Source organism: Mugil cephalus, chromosome 13, assembly GCF_022458985.1.
Source record: "Mugil cephalus isolate CIBA_MC_2020 chromosome 13, CIBA_Mcephalus_1.1, whole genome shotgun sequence".
Classification (NCBI taxonomy): Eukaryota; Metazoa; Chordata; class Actinopteri; order Mugiliformes; family Mugilidae; genus Mugil; species Mugil cephalus.
The window spans coordinates 6,221,520-6,248,714 of NC_061782.1; the positions used below are offsets into that span (position 1 = coordinate 6,221,520).

Sequence of the window (27,195 nt, forward strand, 5' to 3'; positions counted from 1 at the left end):
CATGTCTTCAGTCACAACAAAATGCCACCAACAACTGACACGCTCTTTCATTTATTCTCCGTTTAACAAGTAATGCTATCATACTCATGCACATTTTGTTGCATAACAATAACTTCTAGGCACTTGGTGAGAGTTCTCAGGTAATATTTTACAGTACCTCTAGTGGGACTATGTACAATTATAAATCTTTGTATCTAAATTGCAAAAAAAAAAGGGAAAACAGGGATTTGTGCACAATTTAGACATCTATCGGATGATTCGCACGCACACACACTTGAGCCACAGTTCCCTTTCTGTGAACGTTGAGGGACCGTGGCTGCATAAGGAAATGTTAAGCCACAGTAGGACACTGGTTGAGATTGTCATAGGCTTAGGCCTGATAAGGTGAGGTAACGGGATACAGAAATCTTCCTTCCATAGTGCAATTAAAAAAAGATAAGATTATCATCATTTCAAGTCAAGAGAGAGGAAACCCACAGAGGAAGAACAACACGTGAGCCAATCATGCAGGGCTCTTGAAGTTTAAAAATCCGGATCTCAGATGATTTTTTTTTTTCTTTTTTTATCGCTGACACAAAACACAAGATTGCTTTTTTTTTTAAAAATAAATCAAATGCATCGTCAGGGATAGCCACTGAATGAATGAAAATATACTACCTCTTACAGTTAATACTATATCTGAACATAATTTGGATTTTATACAAGAAAAATGTACACTGATTCTCCAAAAGGTCCAAAAAAAAAAAAAAAAAGGATAAAAGGAAGCATATAAAGGCTAAACCTAAAAAGTCATAAATAAATGTAGAATAAAACAGCTTATTGTCTTTTTTATATATATATATATACAGTTTTGGTATATCTGAGTAACTTGCAGGGTCTCTGTGTCCCATTCCAAAAACATAAATATGACAGCTACCTTACTGCATAGCCTACCCGTACATAAACTGATCCATAAAACAGATGGTATGGCAAATATACATATTACAGTGTTCTATAAAAGATTCCATATGACAGTGTACTCAAATCACCTTAAATAAAGCTACTGCATTGACAAAATACAAACGACATAAAGAACTAACACCACATCCGCGTGGCTTTCCAAATAATTACTAGTCTACCAATAGGTTTTTCAAATCGAGCTACTCAGACCGGGAGAGAAACAATAGGTAAATGTTAAAATTACCCTGAGAAAGTCAACACTCCAGGAAGCATGAGAATAACTCGACTCTGCTCAAAATCAACCAGTCACAATTAAGACTTTATAAAAAAAACAAAAAAAAAAACTGTCATTATTGTTTTGTTGTATTGCAAAGGTTTTCCAGACTACTTTTTTTTTTTTTTGAGTTTTGTTTTTATCATCCAGTGTGCGCGACGTTTAAGAGTTTTCACAGTTTGGCTTATTCCACTCCATCAGATGCCGCTGCCGATGGGCCATCCACGTTTCCTGCCTCGTGAAGACCCTGCCGCAAAACCAGCAGCGAAACTTCGTCAGGGCATCCCTGCCGGGCGAGACGGCGCCCACTATTTCGTACTTTTTCCTACTCAACCTCCGGAGCTTCAGCTTCAAAGTGAATCTCTCCTGTACGCAGTTTTTGGCGTGCCGTGCAGGTTCGGCCTGGGCACCTGTTGAGTCGTCCGCCTCGGGGACTTCGCCGCTCAGAGCCGAGAGGGCGGCCAGAGTCTTGCGCGAGAGCATGACCTTCTTCACCTCCCCTTTGTTCCTGTTGACGATCTCCATGATCCTGGTTACCTCGGGGATGTCTGCATCTGGATGATTTAGCACCACGACGGGCTGGTCTCCCACTGGACGCTTCACCAGCTGATAGGGGTTTATGGCTACTAACTTCAGGGTCCTCTCCAGGTTCTTTGGGATCGGCCACCACCGATGCCCGGCTGCTGGTGAGGGCCCTTGTTGGATGGCTTTATCAGCAGAAGTATGGATGCTGCTTGGGAGATCTGAGGGCTCTCCCCTGTCTCTCATCCCTCCAGTGCTCTGCTCTGCGGGAAGAGAAAAGCTGGAATCTTCCACGCTTATCTTACCTGTAAGATAAAGAGGGACAAACACTCAATACTTCAACCTGCTTTGCTCTTGGAAGCAAACTCAAAACTTCAAATGTGCGTCAAGTCTAAATCTTTAACCATTTTGCCACTGTAGAGACTATAATTTGCCGTCTTACCCTGCGACGTAATAACAGGGTGGGAGGCAGGGGATGAGTTGCTGCCGCCGCCGCCGCTGCTGCTGCAAGGAGTCACTCCATCAACCGCTGAACTCGCATGGCAGCCGGTGCCACTGTGTGAAGTCTGAAGCTCTTTGTTCTCTGGGCACATCTCAGTCACTGATGCAGCCTTCAGACTTCCCTGGCTCGTCCGATCGGCTGATCTGCTCCTGTCAACTTCAGTTCCCAAGTAGTGCAGTGACTTCTCTGCGTCATCGTGCATTTCTTGACGAGCCGACGGCAGGCTCTCGTGCACGGCGGGCGCGTTTCCCGTCTGATTTTTAGATCCCGTTAGCGTTGCGCCGCAACTCGGAGCGAGTTCGTCGGCTGGTTTTAAACTTATGGCTTCAGATGGATCGGGTTTAGAACCGCGAGTACATTTCTGCTGGTGTACTGCCTGTGCAATTTCGGGAATCTGTCCCATCTCCTCCGTTGCAGTGTGAGGGTCTGGCAGTCCATGATGGCAATCTGTAGCACAACTACCTGAAGGGGACAACGAGCTCTGTGACACCCACTGTTTCACCTTCACGGGATTCTTCTTCAACACTAACTTTAAGGCCAGTCCCGGTGACGTTTTATCCGCTCTTTTAAATTTGCTCTTTCTTTTCCGTCGTCGATTGTGTCTCCTTTTTTTTGGCGGGGCTTTACGAACAGACATCAGCTCCTCAACCTCATTTGTCAACTTCACATCGTCACACACATGAAGCCTGTCAGCATGAGCAGGCCCCTCCGGCTTTTTACCATGTTCCTCTACGTCCTGATCAGTCTTTAACTCCTGATTCTCTCGATTTTCTTGCATTTGTGTGCACACAGACGACTCGCTCTGGACTGACAGAGAGACGTCACGAAGTAGATTGTCATCGCCCTGTGGGCAAGGCCTCGGATCAATCAAATCGGACTGACATCCATTTTGCTCGAGCGGACTCTGAGCATCAGCAGCAGGAGAACTTTCAGGAGAAACTGGTTCCTTATCCGACGGCGGCATCATTTTTAACCTTTTCGCATAAGTGGCGCCATTCTGAGCTACAGTTATCTTGTTCTTCACTGTGAGGAAAGTGACATCCGACGAGTCCGACATGATGCCATTTTCTGACTTCGGGTGAAGATTCATATCTTGAGGGACATTCGACAAAACAGTTTTTAGAGCCTTGGTCCATTTCTGGTCGTCGGTTTCCCCGGCGACCGATTTCATCAAAAACTGCTGAGTCTCCTCTAGTGTTGTTTGTGGATCCGACAGTTGGCAGTATTTATCTAGGAATTCCCTCCCTGGCAGAGAGAGGCAGTCTTCTGTCAGCCAGCACATTTCCCTCACTGCACTCCTTGTTAATCTGGGCTTCATTTTAGGGATTGTGTCATTTGGTTTCATTGCTATGGAATGAACCTTCTTCCTCCTCCGGCTCTGGTTCCCATTCTGGCAAACATGGACAGCTTTTATGTGCTTAGTAATCAACCACTTATGAGACGCTTCATAGCCACAGTGTTGACAACGTAAACTTTGAGCCGCTGTTTTGGGTCCAAACTGATTCTTGTCCATTATGCGCAGCGACACATCGACATCGTCCGCTCCTTCCAGGTCCGAGTTATGTACACACACGTGCTCCAAAAACGCTCTCACGTCACTGGTGGAGAACTTCTGACACATTTCACAAAAATATTTGCCGTTTGGGCAGTGACACATAGTCAGGTGCGCACTGAATTCAGGCCATGTACGTTGAACGTTGTCCTTACAAATGGTGCAGCTAGAAAAAGTGTCCTTGTGGCTTATTAGATGAACCTGAAGGTAGGAGAACTCAGGTGTACTAAAAGTACACAGGTGACAGGAAAACACCGGCGGGATCCCCGTGTGTTTCTCCTTGAAATGTCTCTCTAAGTCTTTGGGAACATATTCCAAGTCGTCCTTGCATTGAGAGCACGTGAACCTGAGTGTATTTTCGCCGTCATTTGTCCTGCCTTGACTTTGTTGTCCCCTCCGGGGGGGCTTCTTCTTTGATGAAGGCCACGCTGTGCTACGCTCCCACTCCCCGACTATCTTCTTTGGTCCGTGCTTATCTTCGCTTTGCATAGCTGGGGGCCGAACGGCGGTCTTCCTGAGGTGGAGCCGTTTGTGCCAATCTCTATTCTTCTTGTTGACACGCCGTTTATTATCTCTCGCGGAGCTGGCTGCGCAAATATCCACCGAATCCATGCTTTTTTTTGTGTGAGGGGTGGGGGGGACAAGTGCAGGAACAAAAAAAAAAAAAAAAGAAATGCATGAAGGTTAATGCAACAAGTCTAGAGTGTGTCTTCCAAAAATTAAATATGAGATAAGCATGAATTGAACAGCAAATATTACGTTTTATAACTTTACAGTATGCCCATAAAAAGAAGCTGCATGCACTGTCCTGCTCTGCATTTCTCCGAGTTCACCTGTTGCTGGCCTTGGTTCAAAATGCCACTGCATGAATCTGAATCCTTAAAAACTCCGAGCAGGCAGAAAACAATGACCATTTATGCAGAGACCAACACTTACCTGCACCATTTGTTAACTTCCCACCCTGCGTAAAAAAAAAAACAACAAACATAAACTCTATGGTGGGCGGTGCGAAAATAAAAAAACTTCCACCGAAAAACACAACTAACGGACCAAAATTGGCACAGACTGAGCTAACACTTTTTTTCTTTGGTTGCAGATTAATGTGTTGCATCGTTCGGCCATTGTGCAATTCGACTTGACAACAAAGTGATAGGACTCGCTTCTGCAACCATGGTAGTGAAGTTACGATGAAACTAAATGAGCGAATAAGCATTACAGGTTCTTTGGTTTCGCTTGCAAACGCCGCTTATTGTTTAGCAGCCGAGCTAACTGTGAAAACCGAGGTAGCGTTTTAGTGATTTGAATTAACGTGACGCACCAGAGCTTACAAAGACGAAATAACTTGAGGCATACAAAGCGAGGAGGGGAGGTGGGGGGCGGACAACAAAGTTAAACCGCACCCGGCTGTTGTTTTTTCTCAAAGAAAACCCTTGCATCGAGTTACCGCTGCAGAAAGACAGAAAGCTGCTTTAAATAAATAATACAAGCTGGAGAAGATTGTGTAGGTGTCTCGGTTTTTACCTTTTCTTTTGTGGAGAGCTTGACAGCTCAGCGAGTGGCCGCCATGATGGTTTCATCCGGGGATTACAGCCTCTGAGCTCCTTTAGCCTTTAGCCTCCGTCATGTCCCAGGCCTACTACATACACACAGACACAACGATGTTTCATGTCAAAAAACACAACAAAAATAAAAAACCTCTCCCGGTGCCTTCAAGTAGCGGCTATGTGGATAAATTGGGGGAAAAGCGACCGTATTATCAAATTACCTCATAGCCACACATAATTAAAGCTGTTTCCCACATTTAAGTTTGTCTGCACTGACATGATGATTGCCTGGTGGCAGCTAACTAATTTACATCCGTCAGTTTTGCTGAGGGGTCCAGGGCGGTTTACAGATGCAACTCAAATATTCATGAATGCCATTGTCAGCTGTAACAGTAACAGAAAAATGATTGCACGCAAATAAGGGCTGCCGTGCAAGCAGTTTGTCGCCCCCTCTGCCCCGTACGTGTCCTAGATATTGGGGGCTGTGATGAGTAGCTGTTAAAACACACAGAAATAACATGGACTCTGGTCTGGAGATGTTGCTTAACAATGAATGACTCGTAATAGTGATTAATGCAGACAAATACCACCGTATGTTTGTGTACTAAAATTGTGTAACATTTGCAAGGAATTACATGCAATTAACATAGTTTTTTTCATTCTTTTTGATAAAAAAAAATATATATATATATACATGTGCCTTTGTGTTACAATTTGTTCAATTAGAATTTGATTAAATGCAAAACTTAAGAATCTTAAAGGGCAACTGAAAATAGTAATATATATAACTGATTATTTAATTTTTCGTTTCATGCTCACTTGCTTAAACTCCTGTTATTCTGCAGAAAGCACAATCAGTTATCTTGCAAAACCCTGAAGATGTGAAGCCATGGGGCACTTTTTTATTTTGTTTATTTATTTTCATGTGGAAAGAGAAGCTGCATGTCCTTTGGGTGTGTCCACCATCTAACACACAGTGTTTCAGCAACAAATGTGTCACACTTTGTTACATTTTGATGATAGGCTACAAACAAATTCACTCCAGCTACCCTGTTAGGAAAACAGCATGTAAATATATACCTTCATGTGGTTAAAAATAAGCATGCTATTTCTTTTATTCAGTGACATAAATAGAACATGGTGTGATAGCATTTGGCATTTTGGCTTTAATTGAGCCCTGCAGTGTGTCAGACATGACTATACATGTTCCCCATGCCTGTATGAGTAATTCTGTTGACGTTGTCGGCAACACGACCTTTGTGCTGCTAAGAAAACAACAAAAAGACATAGTAAAGATGAGCTGATGTGTGACAGAGAAAAAAAAATCAGTGGTTCAAATAAACCAGGTGAGTCATTCTGTATATTTAAGTTCAACACCCTCAGTGAACAGAATATTTCAGAAGTAATCAGATAAGTGGTAGACAGAGGTGAATCACTAGGACATCAAACTAAACTGTTTGGGGTCCTGTGAAAAAAAAAAAAGAAAGACAGGAAAGGGGGCCTACAGAAGGCTACCATTTGGCATTTTGCAGCCATAACCCCCCTGAAAACCTATGAAGGCCCTTTAGGGCACCGACAGTTTTCCACAACCACCCCTACGGTGCACCTTCCATCTACTCAAAATCAAATGTTAGATTAATAACTAAACGATTGCATACACCCTCTACTGTGGTATTTCTATCCATGTGTCTTGAGAAAGAGTTGGCGGTGGTGCGGTCACACTACTGAGCATGTCGGTGGCAGTCAGCTGCCCTCCAGCTGCAGGAACTGCATGACACCGTGTGGACGAGAAGCACTGAAAAGGATGGCCAGCAGCTCCCTCCACCCAGGACACCATTTGTTTCCTCTGGGAGACGGTTCCAGTCGATTAGGTTCGAAACTACCCACCACCTCGAGGGCAGCTACCACAGAGCAGATAGCATTACCAATCCTCTTAAGGATCACCCCCTGCATGCTGCCACTCTCTGGATGGCTCCTTTCATTATCTGAACACAGCATGAAATCGCTACGGTGGCCCTTTAGCAAGTAAGATTTACTGTATATTGGTTTTACACGAGGCTCCAGACTGCATAAGTAAAAAATAAATAATGTTACTAAGATAGGCTGGCGACCTGTCCAGGGCGCACCCTGCCCCTCACCCAGTGACAGCTGGGATAGGCACCAGCCCCCCACCACACTCCAGAGGACAGGCGGTTAAAGTAAATGAATGAATGAATAATATTACTTACTCACTTAATAACCGGTAAGTGCCTGCCCATGTGTCCATGTGAACAACAGACTGGACTGGTGGGACAACAGGGATGCTGTGTACAAGACGGGCCTGAATAGACTTTAATTCCTGATTTCACATGGTGAATGTGTGCAGCAAGTTGCTGGAGACTTTCTACCAGTCTGTTGTTGCGAGCGCCATGCATTTTGCAGTGGTTTGTTGGGAGAGTAGTACCAGCAAAAGGGACATAAGTCGGATTGACAAATTGATCTGAAAGGCTGGACACGTGATCAGCAGAGAGGTCAGCGAGGGACAGGAGGACACTGGACAAACTGCGCTCCATCATGGACAATCTGTCACACCCACTTCGCTGGACTATAGTGGGACAGTGGAGCGCTGCAGGACGTCGTTCATACCGTTCTCAATCCAGCTGTACAACGACTCACCTTTCTGTAACAGATAACTCCATGTTTTTAATGTTAAAGCACATTTTGAACCTTTTTTTTTTTTTATAATATAATAGGGGCTGCACAGTGGTGTGGTGCACTGATGCCTCACAGCAAGAAGGTTCTGCGTTCGAATCCACCGGCCGACTCAAGCCCCCATCTGCATGTTCTCCCTGTGTCCGCATGGGATCTCTCCACCCACCATCCAAAGACACCTGTCCAGGGTGTTCCCCCGGCTCTCTCTCAGTGACAGCTGGGATAGACCCCAGACCCCTACAGAGGACATTTGGCATTCAGGCATTTGTTCATTTGCATTTTTTTTTTAATTTTAATTTGCTCTTTTTTTCACTTTTATTTTACTTTATTTACCATATTATTTTTCCCCCACATTTTTTCATTTTACTCATGGTTCTCAAGAGTGTTTCTTATGTGCAACTGAGCTACTGTGACCAGGCAATTTCCCTTGTGGATAATTAAAATCCGCTGAAGTCTAAGTTATTTGTTGTTTCCAACAGCTAAACTCTCAGTGTTGCAAGATAAGGACAAGATAAGGCACTATCTGCATTGTCTCATTTGATAAACCACATTTTATCCTGTTGGTTTAATGCACTCCTCTGTAGCTCATGATGCTTTATATACATTTTTAAAGGTGCATACTGTGTAGTACAATCAGTTTTTCTCAGTAACACCCACATGTATTTTTCTGCTAATCTTTCACACTGTTTTATATGGTAGAATGGCACCAATGCATCACTGGTGTTGCTTCATCCCACTACTGTGAAATAATTTTTGTCAGCATGGAAGGCAAAGCTTCAAATAATATTTTAACACAAGCATTCTTTCATATAATTCATCTAGTAGGAGGGTCAGGCTGACCTCAGAGTAGAGGAAGGAAATGAGTCAAAGTGAGTCAGACACTGAGTTCAGTAAATGTGTTCCAGACACATGGGCATGCTTATGCTCATTCAGAATATTTTCTTTGCTCTTTTCAAAAGAAACATGAATATCAGTTAACTTTTTCTTTTTCTGTGCAGCCTGGCTTGTGCCTGTGATCGGTCAGCGTGTTCCTTGAGGTCAAATTAAGTACAATTTTACTGTACAATAAGCAGTTTTACATTGATTAATGTATTGATCAGCCGTCTATCTATCAAAATGTTGGTCTATTTATATACCTAGATGAGATTTATTAATTTCTGGCTGAAAAAACATACAATCTTCCATCAGAAGCTTCAAAATACACAAAGTACATCAAAGGTCACCAGTGAACTGAAGCAATTCACCTCCTAAACAGAATAACAGACACAAAGAAGTTTCCATAATGGAATCCCATTTACTAGCTATTGGCCATATTAGGAAAGGAGCCGATCCAGGCTGTGAGCTGATTGGATGTTGGACTATTATTTTACTGATCTGTAATTGGCTGCGTCCTGTGCTCTGCCAATCCGGAGATTGGAGTGATGCTTTCAGGTGTAAAACTTCTTCACTCACTTATCTCTAGAAGACCCTATAGAAATTCAAATGTCCATTTTTTTTTCCTGCACAAACAACAATGTTTTGGGGCAAAAATATCATAGTCAATGTGTACATTTTTATTTTTTATAAAGATGTTTTCAAGTTGGCTACAGGCTTTGAGGGCATTAAAATATAGATGAGACAAGGCAAATAGGCCTAAATATCAATAAGAATAATAATTTATGAATATATTTATTCACCTTTTTTTCAGTCAGCTAAATGTCGCTCTTCGACTTAATCTCAGCTCACTGCGCATAAGAGTCGAGTCGAGAAGCCGAGGTTTCGGGCAACACTGAACGCACCAGTAGCGTTTGCTGAACTCGTGCAGCTGAGCGTCGCTCAACAACTACAACAATGAGCGCGAGCTGAGCGCGTTCGGCTCGTTTGAATTGAAGTTTACTTCAGTGGAGCTGCCCGTAATATTCACTACATGTGTTCTTTGGGTGAGTCCCCACTTTCCGAACCGTCACAAGCGGCTTTCGTTCCTCAGTTTTCAGTGTAGAAATTAAACAAACTGGGAGAAATGACGTGGTGACGGTGTCCTCTCATGCTACCCAACAGTTGTCTGTGTCTGTGGGGTTGCGAAGCTGGAAGTGTCACTTTTCTTTTTCCATGTGCAGAGCATCTTCAGCTCCCAAGCGTTAGTTAGTCGATTAATTGCCTCCCCCCCCCACTGTGTACTGCCTTTCAGAGGTTTCCAGAGCACTGTGTTAAATGGAGCTAGAGGACCAATGGTGGAAAGGACAACTTGCTGCAGATATATACCAGGCTCTGCGATACAAAGTGAGTGGGGCACAGTCACTGATGAAGTGTGCGTGGGTGCTGAAATGGATCGTGAGAAATGTTACCTTTAAGTGGCATGCTTCATTTTTATCCATGACATCTGGCGATTAAATCATTTTTTCGATATTGGATACGCAGCTTTTGGTTTGCACGCGCATTGTATCCTATTTTAATTATTTCTCTCCCCCACACAATATGTAATGAGAGAGAATGATTTTCCACGTCCCACTTAAAAACGTTTCTGAATTCCAACTTCAAGCACATTTTAAGATGGGGCCTTGGATGAGTGAAAAAATGAAAAAGTTTTGTGTTTCAGCTTTCATTCACAATTACACTTGGTTCTTTCTAGCAGTGATGAAGTTATTTGTGCGTGGATCAGACAGAAGCAAGAGTGGAATAAATGGCAATAAGAATATGTGACAAAATAAGATAAACTATGTAACGTAGAAACAGAATGAAGGAGGAATTGTGCATTCGTTTGGATATAATTTTGTATAATAATGCATGATTAATATTAATATGTATGTTGCCTGTGACAGGAGCTCAAGTTGCCTTCCTACAAAGGCCAGTCCCCTCAGCTCAACTTGAGAAGATACTTTGCAGACCTCATAGCCATCGTCAGCAACCGCTTCAGGCTGTGCCCTGCAGCCAGACACCTGGCCGTCTACCTGCTGGACCTCTTCATGGACCGCTATGACGTCACGGTGCAGCAGCTTCATATGGTCTCGCTCTCGTGTCTCCTGTTGGCCAGTAAGTGTGTTTTTTTAATTTTTTTATTTTAGCTTCTCCAGCATCTTACAAGCCACATGTGGCTTATTCCAACTGTTCGTCTCGATAGGTAAATTTGAGGAGAGGGAAGACCGCGTGCCAAAGCTGGAAACCCTGAACAGCCTGGGCTGCATGAGCTCCATGAACCTGGTCCTGACCAAGCAGGGTCTGCTGCACATGGAGCTCCTCCTGTTGGAAACGTTCCAGTGGAACCTTTACCTCCCCACAGCCGCTCACTTCATAGAATACTACCTGTCCGTTGCCGTCCATGAGGGAGATCTGCACGATGGCTGGCCTGTGACGTGCCTGGAGAAGACTAAACTATACATGGCCAAGTATGCTGATTATTTCCTGGAGGTTTCTCTACAAGGTACTTTGTTTTACACTGTTCACCCATAACTACCCATTTTCTGTGCAAATATATGCACCAATATGGACGGTGAAGTGGTTGGTATAGCAGCATCTGTTGAACTTCCTGAACTTTACTGTTAAATGTTGCCATTTCATTTAAGCCTGGACCAACCATTGCACTATTTGCATTATTTGCTTGGAATGTACCGACCCTCAATTAGGAGCTACAAATGACACTAAATGACACTTTTTTTTTTAAAGAGGTGCAATCCAGCAGATGCACAAGCATGTGTTTCTTTTTCCAACATTTGCACAAACTGTGGATAAGTTCCTGATGTCCAGAAGGCACCTAATATGATCTGATGACTTGGAAACCCTGAGAGAGGTTCAGTGCCACACAGATAAAATCAAAAGTGAAAGAAGTTCAAAACGACACAGATTTGTTGAGGTGTACAAATGGTTCACCTCAGTGTCTCCTTTCATACTGCAGTGAAATGAAAGACTGGCAGACGAACGTCACGACAAAAGAACTACGCTAAGTCTTTTCAAGTTTGTGCATCTACATGATGCAAAAGATTCACACGCTCCCTTTGAATGACAAAGAAATGCTGCATCCGTCAGTGAAATGTGTTCTTTTAAGCTAGCTTAGCTAGATATTACTTTAATTATTCACTTCATTATGTCAAGACAATAAAAGGTAACTCAGTTCTTGTGTTTATATTGTAATAAAATAATAAATTAACATTGACTTGAACACTCTTAGCCTTTTTAAATTACATGAATTCCATGCCACTTCGCTAGGCTAGCCAGCTCTAGCACAACATTCCAGGGACAACTGGTTTGAGCTTTATTTAACAGAGTAAGAAACGGTATTTAAAAAAAAAAATTAATTAGCTGCCAGTGTTCACAGTCTCACCAGCTAACTTTTCTAGATCATATCTCTGTTTTTTCTTATTTAGCTCTCCCTTGAACTGTCTTTCCATAGCAGACAGGAAATATGGGCAACCACCTCTCCAACAGTCGCCTGATTACCAAAGCTGAGTAAAGATCCTGCAGCCTGTGCAGCAGTGCAATAACCCCGGTGCAGCAGCGACGCAGCCGGGGTTCATTTACTGAAGCTCGTCTTGATTTTTAGCTCTTTTTGTAGTGTTACTGCACAATGCATGTGTTCTCTAACCCCAGCAAAATAATAATTTTAACTGCTGAGACCGCTGCTTCCTCTTTTTCCCCCTCAGATCATGTGTTTTTGTGTTTTGCCCCTTCACTTGTGGCCGCCGCCTGCGTGGCCGCCTCGCGCCTCATCCTCCACCTGTCCCCTACGTGGCCACCCCGACTGCAGCGCCTCGCGGGCTACACGTGGGAGAACCTGGTCTCGTGCGCGGAGAAACTTCTCATGTACGTATCTGGCCGTCCGCTCCCGCGACGCCCGCCCGCGTGCGCGCTCATGACGGGTAATAGAAGCTGATCACGGGGGGGGGCGGTTAAGTGCGGGATTTGATTTTGGTGACTGATGCAGACAGATACTGACAGCTCCCGGTGGCACACGTCACCCGAGGACAATGGGGTCTCCGGCACAGTACAAGCCTATACATTTCACACAGCACGTGTAACAACAGAAACACACTGGGGCTCATCTTGCGGCACGGACTCTTTTCACTAATCAACAGTGCAACTCTTTGTCCCCTTTTCCCCCTAGTGCACATGACAGTGATGTCAAAGAGGCCAACAAGCAAAAGTGCCAGCAGCCCGGACAGCAGCAGCAGCAGCAGAGTCAGACAGTGTACCACAGTTCAGGCCAGACAGCCACTGTGGCGCAGTACCTGCACCGACCCGGCTTGCAGTATCCCCAGCAGGCTCCGCAGCCGGGCCTGGCCCCCAACCACAGGCCTGCCTCCTACCTCAGCCACTCCACCGGCGGCCTGCAGGGGCCCAACGGCCCCCTGCACGGCAACACCCAAGCCATCACCGCCTCACTGGATCCAAAGTCCAGCATTCCGAACAGGGCCTACCAAGTCAGCATGCATTACCCCTGCGCTGCCCCGTGCTTTGAAAGATGATGGAGATTTTTTTTTTTGTTTTTTGTGGAGGAAGAGATGAGATGCGGCGATCCGTTTCTCTCGAAACCGAACAGAATTCACTGAAGGAAAAACTGTTTTTAATTTGAAAAGACTTGACGAGACTGGTGCAGCACTTTGAACCATAAGGTGTACGCAGTGTGCAATATAGCCTACCCTGCTGTGATTTTCTGTGTAGAGCCTGTGCGAGGGTTTTTTTTTTTTTTTTTCTGTCCGAGATATGAGGTATGAATGTTGTAGAGAGTTGATTAGAGGTACAGATGAAGATGCACCTGCGTCTGCTAGTGTTACTGTATAATTTAGCTACAGACGAAAGTATTTATTTAAGCCAAAGCATATCATAGGTATTAAATACACACATGCCTTGTGCCTATGGTCACTGTAAGCATTACTATGCTCAGAGTTAACGGACGGTAACAAATGAGGATTTACGTGGGTTTATGGTTGAGTTGGAAATTTCTGTAGGTGTCTTTTTTTCTTCCGAAGAGTTTGAAGAAATGTTAAAAAAAAAAAAAAAAAAAAAGGGGGAAGAATACACAATGCTCTTCTGATTTCAGTCAGTGCTGTCCAGTTCTGCAATGACGCTTTTAAATAAAATACCCTTTAAACAGTGTTTCCATGGCAGTGGCTTTGTTTGCCATGCAGCATAATGGCTCATTCAACAGCGGTGACTGTGACATTGAGCGGTCAATCAGGTGCTCTGTGGTAGAGCAAACGTCAACATTTTGGTGTCTCAGTCATCCGCTGCAGCCGACTGGCAGACTGCTCCAGACTTACTTACGTTAGGTCACGTGTGTGTGTGTGTGTGTGTGTGTGTGTGTGTGTGTGTGTGTGTGTGTGTGTGTGTGTGTGTGTGTGTGTGTGTGTGTGTGTCTGTGTGTCTGTGTGTCTGTGTGTGTGTGTGTGTGTGTGTGTGTAGTCAGAGGAGACTCAGTGACAGGATGTACACAGTTAGTCATGAATTATTAAGAACAATACATTGGTACATATGAACTACTACACTAACAACAAACCCAGGAGCCATTTGAGAGGTGTGAGTTATTCACAGCAGCGCTCTAACATGCAGTCCATAACCAACCACTCTGGAGTACAGGTCAATAATCTGGACACCTTCTCATTCATGGGTTTGGGTTTTAAACGATTCTCGATAATAAAATACTGAAAACTAGACATGTCTGTGTGTGAAAATGTTTTTAAAAAATACTCCGGGCTGAGGCTGTGCACTGATCAGCCACATCATTAAAACCACCGACAGGAGACATGAATAACTTCGATCATCTTGAAACAATTCAGTGTTAAGTCGGGAAACTTTTGGACCTGGCATTCATTCCTGTGGATGTTACATAGATAAATTAGACATTTCCCACCCACCTAGACCAGACCAGGCACACCCAACCCAAGCAGCTATCCCCAGCAGGATGCAGCCTGACACAAACACTTTAGGTACAACTCAAAAAACATTAAAAACTGACCCAAACTGATCAAGTATCTGTGTTGTGCTGTAACAAGTCTGATATCTTCTAACTGTCGTAGTGGTGTGATGCACTGACTAGCCAAGTCAGGGCATTATCTAGGGTAGACGGTATTTGGCACACCCCTAATTAGGACAACCACAGATCCAGATGACCACGGGCCCGGTCCCGGGGGGCCCCGTGCATGCACGGTGATTTTTCTGACCACAACATTTCTTTTAAAGCATCTTTCAGCTTTTTTTCATACAAAGCTCAGCATGTGGTTTCCTACTCAGATAATAGCGACAAAGCATGTGCACCATGAGAGAAAAAAAACTTCCTCTCTGAGCGACTGTTTTACGTGTAATTAAAACCTAAATCACATTGCTGTGTTTTAGGTTATGTGTATGGTAATTTTTCCCAAAGTAAATGTAAAAATGGGTTTAAAATATAAGCAGTTTTATGCGCCATGTATCAGTCACTATTCCACACTCATTCTGTTGAGTGAGAACCCGAAACAGAAAAGTATGTGAATGACACGAGCTGTACCTAAATATCAGAATGAAACGCAACATGACGGCAAAGTCAAAAGAAACATTAATCACCAGGATGAACAACATGAGGGTCAGTCTCTGTTGTTACAGTCACGTCAGTTTACATCCTCATATCTTTCTAGTATTTCCTTTGTCTACTACTTTGATTCATTTACCCAGACAATTGAATCAAGTCATTTTTATACAATCTTGTGATTTGCTGCATTATTTTATTCAATCAACATATGGTTTCACTTTTTTTGTTTCCTCCATTAGATATAATTTAATGAAAGAGGGGCACGGCTGTTTGTCTAATTTCAAAGACGTCTTCTTTTTTTGTGTGTGCTTTGTAATCATATAGAGAACATTTACGCGTAAAGCGTGCACGGCCTGGGTGAGTGCACACTGAGGGATTTGGGAATGGCCGTAGGAGGCGCCATCTGCCTCGCTGCGGGCCTAATGGCCGAGGGCCCGTTTGAAACTGACCACGGCGGCGTCGGAGCCAGGGGCGGGTTCAGATGACGGCCTCAAATGAAAAGCTGCGTCTCAGTTTCTCATGTACCCCCCAAGGAATTTCTAAACCACTTTAAAAAAAAAAAAGAAAAAGAAACAGCATATATCAGGGTACTAGGCAATCCACGGGCTGCAGAGGGCAGTGTGTGCCACATTTCTGCTGATGCTTTTCACATCTCCTATTTATGTGCATCATAACATTATAGTTTGATTTTAAGCACCTCATTCACTGGACTGGATTTATGATTGTTTGCAAAACAGGAAACTGCCTCATAAAAATCACAGAAAGAAAGTGTTGCATAGTAAATATTGTGGAGAACAAATCAAAGTAAACAATGTGCGCAGTTTCATAACCATCAGTTTTGTTTTCTAAGCTTAGAAGTTAAGATAACGTTGAAATTTGTTAAGTCCTCATTCTGAATGACAGAGGAGGAAGACATCTTTGGACTGGAAGACAGAACCACTCTCAGTTTATTTTCCAGCCACTTCAGCATTTTGTTTATTCATCTCTCAGTCTGGAAACGCATCTATTCTTTAATAGAAAACCCTATAAGCGGTCTCAAGAGCCCCTACTTAAAGTGAGTTCCTGTTATAAAACAATGCGGTCAATTTAAATGGAAACAATCCTCAAAAGTAAACCTCTAACGCACTCCTGATTCCTGCATGTCATGATGTGGCAGACCTCTTAAAATAGCATTTCCGATCCGAGGTCGTACGCTGCGGAGGGCTTCCTGTGGAGGAGGAAGCAGCCTGAACCTCAGTTGCTGCACCCACTCCCAGTTTGTGCATATAGCGCATATGCTCTCCAAAACCAGTGGGTGGAACGAGATTTACGAAGCCCTCCTGCGAGTTTTATCTCATTTATCAGAATCAGGATCAGAATCACTTCTTGTCACAGCCGCTCCTACTCAAAGTGTTCCAGTGTTCAGAACAAAGAGCAGCGCAGGCAATAAGAATATGCAAGAATAAGTAGCCAATTATAATAAGAATACATGCATCAATGTAAAAAATATAAGAAATATACACTCACTTTATTAGGTACACCTGTTCAATTGCATGTTAACACAAATAGTATTTATTCATGTAGAGGTGACCAACACAACTTGCTGAAGTTCAAGCTGAGCACCAGAATGGGGAAGAAAGGGGATTTAAGTGACTTTGAACGTGATATGGTTGTTGGTGCCATGGGCTGGTCTGACTATTTCAGAAACTGCTGATCTACTGGGATTTCCACACCCAACCATCTGTGGGGTTTACAGAGAATGGTCAGAAAAAGAGGAAATATCCAGTCAGCGGCAGTTGTGTGAACGAAAATGCCTTGTTGATGTGAGAGGTCATAGGAGAATGGTCAGACTGGTTGGAGACGATAGAAAGGCAACAGTAACTCAAATAACCACTCGTTACAACCAAGGAATGCAGAATCTCTGAACACACAACACATCGAACCTTGAAGAAGATGGACTATGGCAGCAGAAGACCACACCGGGGGCCACTCCTGTCAGCTAAGAACAGGAAACTGAGAACTGTAAACAACATGGAAGCATGGATCCATCCTGCCTTGTATCAACGGTTCAGGCTGCTGGTGGTGGTGTAATGGTGTGGGTCATATTTTCTTGGTGCACTTTTTTAGTACAAACTGAGCATGGTTTAAATGCCACAGCCTTCCTGAGTATTGTTGCTGACCATGTCCATCCCTTTATGACCACAGTGGACCATCTTCTGACGGCTACTTCCAGCAGGATAATGCACCATGTCACAAAGCTCATCTCAAACTGGTTTCTGGAACATGACACTGAGTTCACTGTACTCCAATGGCCTCCACAGTCACCAGATCTCAGTCCGATAGAAGAACCTTTGGAATGTGGTAGAACAGAAGATTCTCATCACAGATGTGCAGCTGACAAATCTGATGCAACTTTGTGATACTATCATGTTAATATAGAGCAAGATCTCTGAGGAATGTTTCCAACACCTTGTTTAAAGTATGCCACCAAGAATTAAGGCAGTTCTGAAGGTAACCTTTTACTAGCAAGGTGTACCTGATAAAGTGGCCGGGGAGAAGCAAACATTCGCCTAATCTTGGCGGATTCACACGGCTTTTGTCAGCCAGCTTTTGACTCCACGGAGGCGTTTAGTGTGCGGTCAGGGTGAAGCAATGAAAACCACAATAAACGAGGATGGAAGGAATAAAGTTAGCCCGAGTAGAGTTGTGTTGAGTCTCTTCTCAGTGAGACTTGAGACCTGAAATGTCAAAACCATATGAACATTTTTAAATTTCCAGACCGAGTTTAAGAGAAAAACAACAAGAGAAGTAGGTTAAATGTCTTCCCCATACTTTTCTGTGGTTGCTTAAATGTTTTATTTTTAAAAGAACAAAAACTGAGAAAAGCAGCTCTCTCCCCAGTCTGTTCAATAATCAGGATGTACTGTACACTGTAGCTATAGGTGGTTGACCCTGGCACACCTACAGAATGCTGCACATACAGCTCACAGTTTAGTAGCCGGCAGACATTGTTTAAAAAGGCTTAGAAGGCTTTATTTTTTGCTGGATCATGCAGTGAACAGCAGTCATTGGATGCTCTTTCAACGGTGTGACAGTGTGAGGAATAAAAGCAGAACAGTTCTTGCTTCTTGCTTCATGTTCATAATATGATGATATTTTTTTTCCTGCAGACTGTGCATCCTGCAAATGCCACATTGCAACCAGCTCCTCCCCTGTCCCTCAGTCTGGATGCATTTCACAAAGGACGAATGATCCCAGATACGCTGACAAATGTTTTATCACCTTATGAGTTTGTTGCGCTGTGATAATTTAAATGTTACTATATTCCGCAAGTGAGTGTGAGTGTAATAATAATAAAAAAAGCGTCATGCTCTACAGATGGTAATCCATGGGCAACCATGCAGCTACAGTAATGTCAGGCTGTGAGACTAAAACAGGAAAAAAATGACATCAGGGAAGTTTTTACTTTAATTAACTTTTACAGTAAAACCAAAATATGCTCCTACAGCCATGATGGAGCTCTGGACTCAGAAATTATTTCACCATTTAACAGTGACTGTGTCTGTTTTGAAATTTACATGTACCACAAAGTGCCCTTGAACTCAAAGCATCAGCGGTGTCTAAAAGTCTAAAAAAAGCTCTAAAAGTAGACATGGAGAACCCAATTAAACAAATAAAACTAAAATATGCTTGTGTATTTATTTTTTTCAACAGAGTTAATCATTCGTAGATATACGGTGCTGTATGTGAGTTTCAGTATTGACAACTTAAGGTTTTCGGTAACTGCTGATCAGTCGGAGGAATTTTAGCCCGTTCCTTAGTACAGAACCACTTCAGTTCTGAGATGTTGGTGGGTTTCCTCACATGAATTGTTTGCTTTGGGTCCTTTCACAATATTTCTATTAGATTAAGGTCCGGACTTTGACTTGGCCATTATCAAACCATTGATTTGTTCTTCTCTAATCATTCTTTTGTAGATCAACTCGTGTGATTGGTGTTCGTCGTCTCGCCTCTCAACCCAGTTTCTCTTCCTATTCAGCTCATGTACAGATGTCCAGACATTTTTTTTTTCATTGGTACAATTCAGAATTCATTTGGTTCCTCAGTGATGGCAAGTCGTCCTGGCCCAGACGCAGAAAAACAGACACAAACTTATTACATTGATTGGAAATCCTTCTGAACAGATGGGCTCTAAATTGGCTAGAAGTGCTCAATAGACAGGTACAAAAGTATAATATTTCAGTTTTATTTGTTTGATTGGTAATTTTTCTTCTTTTTCTTTTTCTAAGATCTGTCTCAACATAGAACTTACAGAACATGTCCTTATACACTGATTAAGAGAAAAACAAGTATATTTTAAACTAAAAAGACAGACTCTTTGGAAAACACAATCTGAATTTTACTATTAACTTGTCTTATAACCTTTTTTGTGCGTTGTCACCCCATTATGCAAGTTGGAGTATGTACAAAGATAGATAACATCATACAAATAATATATCATGTATCTCCGACCTGGGTAAGGGTAATATGTTAAATAATTACCCTTTAAAACACATAGTTTAATGTTATTATACAGAAATGCAAGGCTCACTGTGTTAGTCTAGGTTTACTGACCCTTGATGACAAAATCTGTGATTTTTGTAGGTAAAAAAACACACCTTTCTCAAATAGTTGTTGCCTTTGGGGGAAACAACAAAGACACTTCTCTTATTGAGGCATTGTCTGTTTGCACAGTTGACAATGGCACAAAAGGAGAGACAAAAAGAAACAAAATAATCAGAAATAACCCAAACATATCTGGGCTGTGGTTCATCCTCAAAGAGAGGAAGGAGCTAAATTCATGCTCCTTAAATTTCAAATGTTGAAAGCACTCTGACTTGTCAAGACATTTGTTAACCATGAAGTCAGAACGGCTCGTTCGGGGCACGCGGACGAAAGCTCGTGTTTCTCCTCGTCTCTGTTCATGAGCCAACAGCAAGGGGAGATTGGTGTAGGGATGGCGTGCTGCCAAGCCCGCATTGGCACGCCACTGCGCTTCACATTGCTAAAGGGCAAAACGCACCTTCAGATGTAGAAACATAATCAGTAGGATGACTTTAACAAGCACATATATGTCGTTTTAACTAACATACAAGTTAATTTTATGCCAACAACTGTTGCTCCCACAACATTCACGGGTGGTAAGTTCAGGGTTGAGGGTTCGAGCCCTGGGTGGAGCTCTAGACTAGTGATTAGAAAAGCTTTCTCTCAGGTGCCTTGAACAACCACCTAAAATATTTTTTATAATTAATTATTTATAGTATTGTTCTGCAATTTTCCCATTTTGGGACAAATAAAGGGGTTTCTATTCTATTCTATTATAATTTCTACAGCCTGGAAATGTACTGGTGTAGGAAGTTCAGTGTTAATGCTATGTAAATACTTTCACTAGACATGCCTTAAGGGAAAGGTTAAGGTAAATACTTACGGTCTGTTGAGTCAGAAGAGGACAGAACCAGTGCCTTATTTGCGGATACTTTGCCTACTTGCTAAACCAGTTTTTAAAGGGCCAGTGTGTAGGAGTTAGTGACACCTAGTGGTGAGAGAATGCACTCGAAAACAAAATACTAAACCTTTTCAAATGGGATAACCAGTGGCGACTGCCAATCAACTTAAAAAACTTTAAGAGTTAGACTTTAGTGGAAGGAAGGAGTAGGAGGAGGAGGCAAGAGTAGTGGCAATGAAACTGAGAATTAAACAATTTGGCAATTTTCGCAAAAATTCAAGTGGAAGTCTTATATTTTTTTTTGCTTATTCTAATTATTTTTATTTATTTCATTTAATTTTTCATTTATTTTTTTAATTATTGTTTTCATTATTATTTTTATTGAATTATTTAGTTAACCTATTATAATTTTTTACTAGTATTTAGTTTTGTTTTTTGTATGTGCAACTGAACTGTCGTGACCAACCAATTTCCCTTGTGGTTCTCTTAAAGTCTAAGTGATTGAGAGAATGGACCAGTGGAAATGGCCTAAACAGACCATAGATCTTCCTCATAGGACTTACGCTCAAGTTTCATAATCATGGTAGCCCAACATGGTGACTTCCCTGAACCAGGACCCGCTACCTGTGTGAATACACTACCAGTCAAAAGTTTTAGAACACGCCAATATTTCTTTTTCTTCTTTTATTGAAATATAACAGTTTAATGTCTCATTTTACTCTGAAATGAAAGCACAGACCAAATAAACAACTGAAGTTAAAAAAAAATAAAAATCATGGAATCAATATATAACCTAAAATCTATTCTAAATTTTGAACTCATCACAGTAACCATCTTTGGCTGATTTAACACATGAACACACTTGTGACATTCTTTCTTGCTAAAATGGAAATCAAATGTTTTTGTTCACACTTTTTTGCGTGGCACTTGTAGGGAGCTTTGCTTTCACTCTTCTGTCCAGTTCATCACAAACCTAGAGACTCTAGAGACTGTTTTCAAGCTTCCCATGTTGTTTTTTATCCTGAGGTAGTTCTGGTAGAGCTTGGACTAAAGTTTTGGGTCATTATCTTGCTGTAGGATGAAGCCCTGACCAACTACACCAGAGGAAACTGATGCTGTTCTAAAACTTTTGAGCGGTAGTGTATAAATGCACGCTGTATAACGTCTTACAGCTAATATCTTTAACATTGTAATATCATCTAACATGTTTGCGTCCGTGTAACGTCGTTAAGGAGAATTGTACTGTGTACAGTTCACTGGTGGTGTGGTTTTGGTGTAATACTATTACATGGAACAGCTTAGTCTGAAAGTGACAACTCCACTCACAGATTAGACAGAGTTCATGTCGGGGCTTTGCAGACAGAGACAAAAAGAAGCTATTTTTATGCTCTACAGGGACTGATATATCCTTCTCCTCCTCCGTACTCATGAGCTCATCACACCGTTGGCCCGTCCAAGGAGGATTACTAAATTGCATACATTCAGATAGTATATTGCATTGAAGGTTTTTGATATTATATATGTATTTTTTCATTTAATAGATCTATTGTTCCATCTCTGCTCAGATGACAGATGGTTTAAATGTAAGACAGTATGAATATTAATATATTATTGGGATTTATATAGAAAGGAGGAAGTGTTTTTACACTTTGCATACAATGACAGGTGCCACCTCAATGTTATACGATCAGATATACTGTAATATATTTCATGATATATATATTTGTTTCCCCAAGTCCACTGGATGTATTCTTGTAGAAAAGCTGCATCAGACGTAGCTGACAAAATCCATGTCGGGCAATATTTGGTAAGAGTAACACTTCTCCGCGATGCATTTTCCATATTCAAATCAGTTTTCTTGTGTCTGTTTCTGGACTGTACGGCCCCGTTTACTGACAGTTACTGACATCAGAATTTAAATTGTCAGCGAAGAAAATTTTACATTATTGGTTTAAGATATGACCAAGAACAAATGGAACAGGTTAATATTTAAGACACTGATGATTTCATAATACCAGAGTGAAAATAAATGTCACTGTACCAAGGCCTATGCAAAGAGATGAGACAGGAGTTACAGTAATCTAAATGTGAGCACTCACCGTACTCCTAACAGTGCTGCCAGTGTGCTTATTTTAGACGTTGCATAACTACCTTTCATAACCAAAAGTCAGAAAACAGACAGGATGCTCATTACGTGATAAAAAAGTAATTCGTAATCATTGTGGCTTCTCTATGCGCTGACCACAAAACCTTGATGTACAAGATTGCATGAAACTCTGACTCTCTAACACTCATCCACCGCTCAGTCCGCCGTTTGACAGATTCTGCTTTTGTAGTAGCGGTGTTCTATTTTTAACAATAAAGAATATTGTTTTAGACGCCTTGCAGACCTGACAACTGCAGTTTACAAGCGCCGGAGTGCACAAAAGCCACGTCCGTGTGACGGCGGCGCATAGTGGGAAGACGCTCAGGAATACAAAGAAAAATCCTTCAGATAATAGAGGTCGCACCATACCTGCGAGGTTCAATCATCGCATTTATTACATTTATATCTCCTTTGCGATACTTAAACCTCTGATATATAGAAGTAAGACTGTGAAATACTGTGAGAAAGGTCACTCGTGGTCTTCTTTTACCTCAGCTGTCTTCAGCTATGAGGAAAAATGACTCACATACATATATACACAGCTATTGTGGCCTTGTTTGTGATCAATATCCTGTCACTGTTTCTCTGTATTAAGTGCTTGCCGACTACAATAGACTGCATGTGTCATTTACAAATACTTGTCTGCATATTCGGCCATCTTGGTAATCCTCGCTTAATACCATGCGAACAATAGCTATCTGAAACACTTAGCATGATTAACCTTTAGTTAATGCCACATGTGGTGTTAGCCAAAACACTGGTATTTCTTCTTAAAGGGGAAGCTTCCTCTCTTTGTGGCAAGGGATTCATCCACAATCCAAACTAGTACCTTCACCACACAGTCGTCAGCACGCCCCCACTTTAGAGAAGCTCAGAGAGAAGCTGTTATCTCTTCAAGGTCTCCAGACTCCATTGACAAAAGTGTGGATTTTACTTTGCAGATGTGGTCTTCCAGCATTTGTTAGGCTCAGAATGAACATGTTCGCACGCTTAAAATTACACAGTAACCCGATCAAAGCGGCAGTAGACCAGCCACTCTGGTGGTCTGTGAGGTAGCAGTACAGTCTGGTGAATCTGGTATCTTAAAAATGAGCATTGGTTCTCCATATGAAAAGGTTATCTGATGGCGAGGCAGTGACAATGTGTGTATCCAGAAATGCTAAAGAAAGGCAGCTGGACTTGTAGAGTTACTTTTCATTCAAGCAGTTCATTCACTTCTAAAGAACTCTTTTAAATATGCACATCCGTGGGCGTTATCCATCAAAAAACTCGCAGAACAAGTGTCTTTTACTGTCAATAAACCTCATACAGCCCCACTTCACAGAACTATACCTCTAACTCACTTCTATGCTCTGCTCAGCGTCCAGCTGCAAAGAAGAGCGGTGAAAGCGAATGTCTTGAAAACACCTCAAATCTAAAAAAATTAAAATGACATTATGTTACATTCATTTGAAATAATAATTGTGCTGATCCCTTTATCAAGACAAAAAGGAATAGGTGAGATTTATTTTAAATGATCTACCCACCTGCACCTTTTCGCCTTGATAATCAGCACCATTATTCATGTTAAATCTTTGGATAGAATGTTTCTAATGATCCCAGATACTGTAATAGGTATAGATGACATATATCTATTTAAGATCTCATCTCTTGTGGCTAAGAGGACCATTGAACGTTGGAGGCTGTGGAACGAATGACCTACATTCTACGAATATAAACAGAGCTATATGCTGTAAGATGGACTAAATGGCACCTTCATGTGAGAGGTAACATTTCTGCCCCTGTATTGGTATTTTTGTTCTTAGTACTTGTTATTATTGATTATAAAAAGAAGACAAAATGAATGTTTTTGAGATATAATTTGAAATAACATCTCTCTGGTACATCTTTGAGAACCTATAACAGGACTTTAATGTGATATCAGGTTTATTACATTGTGTGTTTTATATAATTGTTTAAACTTTAAAGCTGAGTCAACATTGTCTTATGTCATGTTTGAAACAGTGAGGAAAATCTTTTCACATATATTTTGGCATCGTACACCAAAAGATTCTGTGTGAACTTCAGCAGATTTGTCATTGAAAAAACAAAGATTTTTGTTTACATTTGGGAAAATATATTATTTGGCTTCCATAATTATCCTAAGACAGAGGGAAATGTTATTTTCTCATGAACTTGCGTTCAACAGTTCAACAATTACATTACTTAATACAAACTATTTTGTTGTTTATTGGAAGGATTTTGAACAACATTTTATTTTGTTTTATTTTATATTATTTTATGGCCATTATATTTTTACAGATCTTCTATGTCTCTTAATTTATTGCACTAATTGTATTGTACTTTATTGTATTTATGCCTCGTACGAGCTGTTATAGTTTTTATTTATTGACATTTATTTATTCTTCTGTACAGCACCATGGTACTCTGTGGTTATTTTAAAAGTTATTTTTTGTTTTAGTTTTTTTCATTGCATGAATAATCTTTTTTTTTCTATTTTTTTGCACTGCCTTATCTTGCACAAACCACCCCACTGTCTATATTTAATCATTTTTGCAATTTCTTCTTCTTCTTTTTTTTTTTTTTTTTTTTAGAAATTTTGATTATATTTTCTGCTATACATTTTTCAGAATACTGTTATTTTTTGTATATTATTTCAAATTTAGTTTTTTATTGTTTTTTGTTTACATCCATGTCTAATTCCGGATATTGTGACAAGGAAATCTCTTATGTCGTTTATGTAATTGTTCTTCTTCTATGCCATTTACCTGCATACTTTGCATGACAGTTCTTAAAAAAAATAAAAATGATTAAAAAAAAGAAGCCCTTTCCGTTTTTTTCTTTTTTTTTTTTTTTTACTCTATTCGTTTCCTCTTTTAACGTGCATTCTGATTGGCTCTCCCTGACGCTTGTAGCCAATCAGCCTCCGCCTGCTATGGAGGAAGGAATAAATGCAAGATGGCTCCTCATATAAAAACAGTCTTCTGGGTTGCCCTCAGCGTGCAACTAAATAACTCTTTAAATCTTATCAGGTTGAAGTATTTATCCGCGAGCAGTGCTGAAGGGTGAATTGAGCTTCGGGTTGATTATATTTGGGGATTTCTCGACGGCTGCGTACCGGCAGGGACAACTTTGACGGCTTCAAATTGGCTGTGAAGTGGCTCTCCTCGGTGGACTGGGGTTCGGGAGAAGCACACAGCACCGGGCCTCGGCTAGATAGCGTTGGGGGAAAGTTTCAAATTACTCTCAGCCTGTTGAATGCTGGAGGTGGAAGTTGGCATAATAACCGACAATGGCTGTATCGAGGTAATATAACGTTCATACTGACTCTTATTTTTATGTGTCCGACTTTCCCTAACAATTAGCTAGCTGACGTGCTAACGGATGCTAGCTTTTGATGTTGCATGGCGACGGCTGAATAACGTCATTAGCCAGTAAGCTGGAAAAGAGTAGAAGAATGTGTTTATTATTGTCGTAGTACAGTTACAAGGACAGTAAAGATGACCTAAGGTCCCGACCTAGGTGCTGTAGAAGTAAGACACGAGACATTGTTTATTTATCCTACGTATGGGAAATATCCTTGTCACAGTAGCGCGGAATTAGACAAGAATATTTGCAAAAAATCAATAGCAAATTTGAAAGAGTGTACAAAAAAATGACAGCACTCTGAAAAATACATAGAAGTATAAAGACATTGTGTATATACAGCGCGGAATGGGGAGTAAAATTGCTAAACAAATCTTTGTTTCAGTCAGACGTTGTATGTTCTGTTTTATATTTGTATATATTTATATTTAATATATGTATTAAACACCTGACATCAGCCTGCTACCGGAGATTGTTGCCAAACTAAATTTCGTTGTAACTTGTGTGCAATGGCATTAAAGTTCTTTCTCTTCTTCTTCTTAAATGTAGCCAGTGAGTTAGTGCAACTTCAGTTTGTGCAAGAAAAGGCAGTGCAAAAACATCAGATTATTTGTGCAATTAAAAAAAAAAAGAAAAAAAGAAGCCAAGGTTTGAGTTATTGTTAAGTTTGGGTTGGTGTTGTTGGGATGAAAGACATGCGGTCCTGCACCTTGCTGCTTGT

General features: G+C 41.4%; 3 protein-coding genes across 4 annotated transcripts in view; 2 read left to right on the plus strand and 1 right to left on the minus strand.

The window, feature by feature from the left end:
* Positions 1-35: 35 nt before the first annotated feature.
* On the minus strand, positions 36-5,772 carry LOC125018871 (zinc finger protein 518A). 2 transcript variants are annotated; one of them, XM_047603273.1, is made up of 5 exons: positions 5,555-5,772; positions 5,311-5,425; positions 4,726-4,750; positions 2,178-4,402; positions 36-2,040 (listed from the first exon to the last, which is right to left on the minus strand). In XM_047603273.1, the coding sequence occupies exons 4-5, from the start codon at positions 4,399-4,401 to the stop codon at positions 1,376-1,378; spliced, it is 2,889 nt and encodes a 962-aa protein (XP_047459229.1). In that variant the 5' UTR covers position 4,402; positions 4,726-4,750; positions 5,311-5,425; positions 5,555-5,772; the 3' UTR covers positions 36-1,375. The 2 variants fall into 2 exon arrangements, with proteins under 2 accessions (XP_047459229.1, XP_047459228.1); XM_047603272.1 differs by lacking the exon at positions 4,726-4,750.
* Positions 5,773-9,797: 4,025 nt separating this feature from the next.
* ccnj (cyclin J) lies at positions 9,798-14,090 on the plus strand. Its single transcript, XM_047603454.1, has 6 exons — positions 9,798-9,943; positions 10,192-10,283; positions 10,823-11,033; positions 11,122-11,421; positions 12,638-12,797; positions 13,099-14,090. Exons 2-6 carry the CDS (start codon positions 10,215-10,217, stop codon positions 13,457-13,459), a joined length of 1,101 nt encoding a protein of 366 aa, XP_047459410.1. The 5' UTR covers positions 9,798-9,943; positions 10,192-10,214; the 3' UTR covers positions 13,460-14,090.
* Positions 14,091-26,062: 11,972 nt separating this feature from the next.
* Positions 26,063-27,195, plus strand: part of btaf1 (BTAF1 RNA polymerase II, B-TFIID transcription factor-associated) — a 29,824-nt gene continuing 28,691 nt past the window's right edge. The window contains exon 1 of the mRNA XM_047603968.1: positions 26,063-26,414. Coding sequence (XP_047459924.1) covers positions 26,401-26,414 — 14 coding nt within the window. The 5' untranslated portion in view covers positions 26,063-26,400. The remainder of the gene's footprint in view (positions 26,415-27,195) is intronic.